We start from the raw sequence: 8,069 nt of genomic DNA on the forward strand, positions 1-8,069 counted from the left end.
TGATTGTTTAAGCAGGGATTTTATTAGCCGAGCCCTCCTACATGGAAAGTTCTCATAAGAGCGCGCAGCTCTGCAGGCGCCCGCTGCTGTTTTTGTAGATGCTGAGGTGAGTGCCGCATGTGTTCTGATAAAATAACAAACACAGTATGCGTATGTTTGTATTGACATCGGCTAAGATAATAACACAAGATAATACGGATTTCGTTGGTAGTGAATATAATGAACGTCATCCTGGACATATGGTCACTCTTCTGGATTATGGTCTTATGTTTGAACAAAAATATCCTATTTACTGTTCAAATGTATTTGACCTGATCAATAAGCAAATAAAGATTTTCTGAAATCTGAGCAGCTCTGCATCAACTTTTCCCCCACTAGCCTTGTTGTAAACAAAGTGTGACCATATGTGGTTAATGCTGCTGCTATGAAGTTTAGTTGCACAGGTTACAAATAATTCATGGAAAAGGTCTGAAAAACTTGGGTCAGCACAGGACAAGCCTCTCCCAAGTGACTTGTAAGGACCAGAGCTAAATCATGGAGGAGGGCAGGTTAAAGGTGCAGGGGGATGGAGCACAGAGCAGTGCAGTTTTCTTTACTTTCTCCTCCTCCAAGGTGTGGTTATAGAGAAAACGAACAAAAGGGGCAGCTGGCTATGAGTTAGGTGCAGTCAGTCTATATACGGGACATCACACAGGTGACCTGCCTGTCTGGCCGGGCCAAGTGCTGCAGCAGCCTTCACAACATCAAGGCTTTGTAGGACTGTAGGTCTTATTGAAAATTATTGCCACAAGCTTCACATTTTGAATTATTTTGCTGTCAAATGTATTTCTAATGTTTTTTAATGTTCTTCACAGGAAAAACCCCTCTGTCAAAGCTGCAGCAGATCCCAGAGGGCAGCAGTAACATCAGCACCATGGCTCCATCTACTAAAGTGCTGGACGGAGGCTGGGCATGGGCGATTGTTGTGGCCTCGTTCTTGGCCCAGCTCCTGGCTTATGGTTCACCCCAGTCTGTGGGTGTCCTCTACCCCGAGTGGCTGCATGCCTTCCAGGAGGGCAAGGGCATGACAGCTTGGGTGGGCTCCCTTGTGGCTGGAGTGGGACTCATAGCCAGTAAGTAACACTGTAAAAATGTAATAATCCTTGATGTGGGTCCACATTGGGTTACAGTTGAATTAGATCAGTGGGACAGGTCAGTGTGTAATATTGTGTGTGTGAAATGTGTGTAATATTTGAATATGAGCAATTTATGTTGTTTTTAGCATCACACAAATCAATGATAAGCTGGAATTTGGTGTTTTTGGCACTACATATTTTTATGGACAATATATCTGCCGATATTTGTGATTGAGGTGGAGATACTATATCTGCATAGTGCAAAGGAACAAAGCACTAAATTCTCACCTTTACTCCTGGCTTTCTACAATTTCCTTCTCTACCATTACACCACATGATGCCACTGATAAAGCAGACGTAATACTCGTTCAAAGTCTGAGCACTGACATAAATGTAAAGAGGGCAATTAAACTATCACCAAGGAAGATATTTACAGTTGCTACAGGTGTTAAGGAGTTCTTACTATAATGTTTCAACAGGATGGAGAGAATGCTGTCTCACAGATGTGCACTTTGTGGCTCCACAAGCAGAGTTGCCATTATTGATTTTCGAGGAGAGCAAAGCTAGTGCAAGTCATCCATGCAATAAATGTAGGAGGATCATTTAGCCCTTAATTTGACCGCAGTAGGAGGAAAGGAAAGAGGAATTCAGAGACAGATAAGAAGAGAAACATGGAGACTTAACAAATACTGTACTTTGTTGCGTAAATTGGTTATGGCAAGGTTGTGAACTCACTCAAACCCAAACATAAACAAAAGCAGAAAGGGAGTCTGGAGGTGTTGCAACATAGTGAAAGAGATAATAAGTTTGAATGTAAATATCATTGCAGATGAGAGAGTGACAGCAAAAAAAACCCCAACATAACACAGACACGAAGTCACCTTTCAGTAATGCTTGTCAGATATTATAAAAACATGTTCTGTGACTGTGCTGAGCAGACACGACCGTTGATAGATTGAGGTCTTGGTTGACATTTCCGTCTAAGGCAGAGCCCACCGGCCCGCCTGGCTTGTTGCTTTCGTCTCTCTTTTCTTCTCTCAAAAGGGGTGAGGTGAAAATCATGACTGGACAGATCTGGCCTCGAGCCTGGCCAAGTCCTGGACACGTGTCTCAGCTGTCAGACAGCTGCAGCACTGCAGTTTCTGCTATACAACAGCAGGGTCTTCCCCCTGGTCAGAGGGGAAGTAAACAGTAAATGTCACATGGTGTGTGAGTCAAGCAACCTTGTGATAGGGAAGTTTTCAGAAAGCATTTAAAAAAACATGGAGTCTTGTGTTTGAATATTTAATTTCTAGTCTCATTTCTAGTATATATATATATATGAGATTTTATAGTATTTCTACAAATGTGATGCTTTCAGATTATGAGAAATAAGATGTTTTTTCCAACCTTCAATTTTGTGCTATGTACAATATTCACACTGGACCTCTCAGAGTCCCTTCTGAGTGATGTGACAACACCTCTGACAGGTTACCAGTTTGAACCTAATGTCATGAGGCAGCTTCCTGGTCAGACACAGCAGTGCTTTGTGAGCCGGTGTTTTATGTTCTAGGAAACTGTGATTTCCAGAAGCAACATAATATCGTCACTATCATCCACTGTTCCTGGAATGTTTTTGCTCCTATAGGACTCATTTTGTCCTTTCTGTATCTCTTTTACACACTGACACTTGATATCTCTTTTCTCCCTCTTCTCCCTCAGGTCCTGTCTGCAGCGCCTGTGTTGACAACTTTGGGGCTCGTCCTGTCACCATCTTCAGTGGTGTAATGGTGGCGGGTGGCCTGATGCTCAGTGCCTTTGCTCCAAATGTCCAGTTCCTTATCTTTTCCTATGGGATCGTTGTTGGTAAGGAAACACTTTTTTAATAGTCCAGCAGAGACAAGTTAATGCTGAAGTCAGCTTTGAGAACTCGTGGCCTTTACCTCGAACAGACAGTCAGGTAGAGGCTTTAGTTTTGTCAGGTGGGGGTGGGGGGGTAGTCTGTTTGATGTTGCTTCGGTCATGGGAGTTAAATAAGCCTCTTATTCCTCTAACATATGAGAATCTCGTAACACATTGTATAATCATTTGAAACTAACAGGAGTAAATGTCAAGTCCAACTATTATGTAACATCAGTGGCTGACTATATCTTCAATCACCAGTTAATGAATACCACTGATAGTAGATAGAATCCCAATGAGAGAAGACACAAGTCTGAGCTACATTTGTTTGACATTGCTGTTTTTATGTATGAGAGATGTTGACAGAAAAATAGCATAATGACTTAGCAATGTGTGGCCCTTCATTGACTCTGAAGCCTCACCAGTGTGCCTACTACATGGACCCTCCACCTGTTATAACACATTAAGTGACAGCCCAGCCACACTTGATGCTGGTGAACCCCTTTACAGCCATCAGCAGAGGCAGCGCCTGAGAGGGGAGGCCATGCATATTTGAATACAGTCGTTTATTTTTAGAGATGTCCTTAGATGAGGGTCTGGCTCCACATGCACGTGCAGCTTGTTTACTGCTCATCATATGGTTCTTTTATGTTAATGCTAATGTACTGCACACAGATTTCTTTGAAATAACTGTCTGACTTCACACACTGAAATTTACTGAGGACAGTTTTGTTTTGCAGTATTGGATAAACCGCAGAACTGCTTCTTTGCAGCATAGAATGCAAAAAACTAGCCTAATATATAGATATATAGATATGTGTTGAACATTGGAATTCTCATTCGTGCCCTTTCTGCTGACCTAATGGAAATGCTTCTTGTATCTGTCCTTTCCCTTTCTCTTAACACAGGCCTGGGTTGCGGTCTCGTCTACGCAGCGACGTTGACAATCACCTGTCAGTATTTTGACAAGAGACGTGGCCTTGCCCTCGGCATTGTCACCACAGGTACTGCTGCCTCCTCTCTGCCCTGAGCTCTCTGGGTGCACATCAGTTCTCCATGCTCACTTCTCTCATGTTGGGAGCTTGGGAGCCTTGAGAAGCTGAGGTAAATATTTATAGAGTAGCGCAGTCAGAGCAGCCTATTGAGTAGGTACAAGGACTGGTGACAAGTGTAAAGGTCTGGTTTGGCTGAAAATCATAACTTCAGTTTAGACAGCATTGCCTTTAATGAAGAGGATTATTAGTAGCAGCACCCAAAGGTTTTTTTAAAAAAAGTGAGTCCATTTTTAATTTAAAACTCTTGACCTATCGTTCAGTATAAATATTAAAGAGTAACTTAACATCCCCTGGAGTTTTTGTTTTTGCTGACCTCCAGTAATATAACTTCTCAACTTGCTGCAATGATGTAAAGCTGTACTCCAGGGTGTGTCAGTACATGGTGGCATCACTGTTGGATGTACTTACAGTTGCTGAAGGCAGCAAAGCAGTGCTTTTCACTGGATAAGTTAAATTATTCTTTACAAAAGTTATGAAAACCACTGTGTAGAATCGGAACATTTCAGACTTTGGCACCCCACAGTGGTAGTATGTTAAAAGATGGCTCAAACCTGGAACAGAGAAATGACTGAGCTAAACACATAGACTGCAGCAATTTTCACCAGGACTGACAATTTTTCCTACAAATAAAAAACTTGAGTAATTTGAAAGGTGCTATAGTCAATAAAAAAATCTACACATAGTGGCTTATATTGATCTGTTATGTTCTGACACACACACTAAAATCTGTCATCTTCTGCTCACCCAGGCACAAGTGTTGGAGCATTCATCTATGCCACAGCTCAGAATGAGCTGATTGTGCTATATGGCCTGGACGGCTGCCTGCTAATCATCGGAGCTGTAGCACTAAACCTCATGGCCTGCGCTGGATTCATGAGGCCCCTCAACATGCCAGGGTACTACCTCAAACAGAAGGCCGCCCTGGAGCGCAACACAGAGGAACAGCTTTTTGAAAAGCCCCCATTGAATGACCTGAAGATCACAGCAGGCCCCACAGCAACCACTCCAGAAAAAACTCTGACAGTGAAGGAGTTGCTCATCACTATTGATCCCAAGGACTTGGCTGTTCAGACAGAGAAAAAGAAAGGCCTGGCTGGGTTGGCAATTATGAAAGTTATTAAAAAGAAGAAGCAGGCTTACTCCAAGTACATGCAATCCATGTATGAGATCCTGCAAGACCAATCCATGGTGGCCTTCTGTATAGGTATCTTCATGTTCAGCCTGGGAGCATTTCCTCCTGTGCTATTCATTGAAGATGTAGCGCAGAGCGAGGGACTCATTGAAGAAGTTAGTATCATTCCCCTGGTATCAATTGGGGCTATTGCCACTTGTGTGGGCAAACTAGCCCTAGGTATGCTGGTGGACATCAGGTGGATCAACGGTATTTACCTGTATGCCTTCACCATGTTTGCAGGAGGCATCTCGCTGCTCCTTATCCCTATTACTAAGACTTATGCGGGACTGCAGGTTCTGACTGCCATCCTTGGTTTCTTCTCTGGAAACTGGTCTCTCACCTCCTACATTACCACTCAAATTGTTGGCTTGGACAGACTGACACAAGCCCATGGCATCCTCATGTTTTTCGGGGGATTTGGAATCATGCTTGGACCTCCTGTTGTAGGTAGGTGGGCTTGTCTTCTCTAAAATTGTAAGCATTACTACATTACTACAAAAAAAAAAAAGTTATTGTTTCCAGGAATCCTTGCTGACTGCTACAATGTCTGTTTTTCTCATCACTTTCCAGGGTGGTTCTTTGACTGGACGCAATCATATGACTTGGCTTTCTACTTTAGCGGGAGCTGTGTGGTGCTGGGATCGTTCATCCTCTTTGTTCTCACCCTTCCCTGCTGGAACAGGAAACACTCTGAGAACGACAGACCAGATGTCCATTACACCAGTAACTGTGATAAAGTTGCTTCTGTAGCCTGAATATGAGTACATTTCACAGAGATTAAAATCCCCAACTCCAGTACTGCCTAGCAACTGTCCCCCACCTCTGACTATACAAGTCTTTCCTCTTATATTTGCTGCCAGGTTTTAATATACCAAAACACTAACCATAGGTTTTGAAGGCTTATCCTCTGTACTTTGCCTGCATTTCTCAGGTCCATACCACATACTGCAGATCTTTCTAAAGGTTTGACCCTGATGCCTGTGTTGATTTTATATTATAGCCTCATTTTTCGAGGTAAACTAAACGATATTGTTTAACTCCCGAACACTTGTGTTTATATTAACACTGGTGTAACCTTCATTGTAACTCTTGAGAGAAAACATGGTGCTATTCTAAACACTGGGAAGACAAAAAAATACAGCTGTTAAACTGTTGTTGTGTATTAATTTAACACAATACCAACATTTGAAACCACTCTGCAAATGCACAAAAAACATCTCTGCTAACCCTAACCCTAACCCTAACCCTTTCCTGAAACAGAGAATACAGGGATTGGAATGAAGGAGGGAGCTTCTTTTGATAATTGTAATTTTTTCAACACATTTTTATTTTGTATTTCGGTTTTAACATATATCTTAATTACACTACTATGTATCTTACCAAAGCATCAATTATAGTTAATGCCTGTCAACACATAACGCCTGTTGGAACAATACAACCGCCTTGCTTTTTAGATATTTGTTTTGCTTTCAAGTGCATTGACTGAATTGATACTTTTCCGAAACGATTTGACATACCTCCTGTTTCTGGATCAGATAGAGACCTTCTTGAATAAGTTATGCTGATTCAAAAATATGTAAAACACTGAAGAGACCCTAGTGTATTTTCAACCTTATCAGCATGTTGATACTCTTTGTGGCATGATTATCATGACCTTTGCTGGCATTCATTTTGACCAGGCTGGTCCTTTCCCATCATGTTGTGTGTGTATGTTTAATGTGTACATTTTGTATATGTGTGTGCGTGTGCACATGCACGTATGTGCGCAGGTTTGTGTGTTCATTGTTTGATAAACTTTTGTATTAGCACTAGTTTGTAAAGTCCTATGTGCTAGTGACTTTTATATGCACAAACTGGCCACAGAGCTGTAAAAATGTTATTGTTTAGGTTGGAAGTTGATAATTGTGATCATTGTAATGAATACATTGCAATAGACTTTTAGAATCACTTGAATGTTATTAAATAGACCACTACAAAACGCCTTTGACAGTTCCAGTTTCAACAGTAAATCTGGGGCATTAGTGTTTGCTTTTCATGTTTGTAGAAGCAATTACAGGGTGCTGATGAAGTACAACTGAACTGACCTAGAAGAGACAGTGTGTTTGGCTGTCACATTTTTCTTATTTTTTTAATGTCAGTATTTCTATTTAATTCTGTATTTCTGTTCTATTATTTTATTTTAAAAGTGCCAATAAATGATATTTGAATTAATCAGTGTGTAGATTTGTCAAGTATTTTATCATTATACATTTTACATTTAAAGTAAAAGGTAAATGCAGTGTTGCCATATTTGTTCAACCTGGCAGTGACCGGGCACGTATTAGCAAAGCTCTACTCATGAAAACAAGGGAAAATGTTCTGCTTTTGGAAGTAAGCTCCTCTAATGGTAAAATGATCAAACTAGTGTCCAGGAAGATCTGAATATGAGCAGTTTGTTTTCAAACAGTTTTGATACTATTATATAGATAAGATAAACACTTTTTAAAACTTTTATTTAGATTGTTGATCAATAACATTGTAACACAGCATAACATAAAAAAGAATAATAAACAAACAATACAAGCAAAACAAAGGAGCTAAAACAATAACAAAATAAAGCAAAAACAATAACAATTAAAGTAATTTTTGTTTGAACGTTGAATAACATAACACAATCACAAACAGTGAAATTAAAATCACAAATAATGACACACAAGAGGTTTAATTATTCAGATAAAAAGTTGAAATGGTAGATAAGATAAACTCTTCCGGGTTTTAGCATCTCCTAATGCCTTCTCCTGGCAACCGTAACACAGGTCACCATGGTTACACGTGCGTCACGTGGCTAGCAACATAAACAATTTT

General features: G+C 40.7%; 1 protein-coding gene across 1 annotated transcript; it reads left to right on the plus strand.

The window, feature by feature from the left end:
* LOC133991947 (monocarboxylate transporter 9-like) lies at nucleotides 1-7,436 on the plus strand. Its single transcript, XM_062430563.1, has 6 exons — nucleotides 1-106; nucleotides 855-1,112; nucleotides 2,817-2,960; nucleotides 3,905-4,000; nucleotides 4,800-5,672; nucleotides 5,796-7,436. The coding sequence occupies exons 2-6, from the start codon at nucleotides 914-916 to the stop codon at nucleotides 5,978-5,980; spliced, it is 1,497 nt and encodes a 498-aa protein (XP_062286547.1). The 5' UTR covers nucleotides 1-106; nucleotides 855-913; the 3' UTR covers nucleotides 5,981-7,436.
* Nucleotides 7,437-8,069: the final 633 nt, after the last annotated feature.

This window comes from Scomber scombrus, chromosome 12 (genome assembly GCF_963691925.1).
Source record: "Scomber scombrus chromosome 12, fScoSco1.1, whole genome shotgun sequence".
Taxonomy (NCBI): Eukaryota; Metazoa; Chordata; class Actinopteri; order Scombriformes; family Scombridae; genus Scomber; species Scomber scombrus.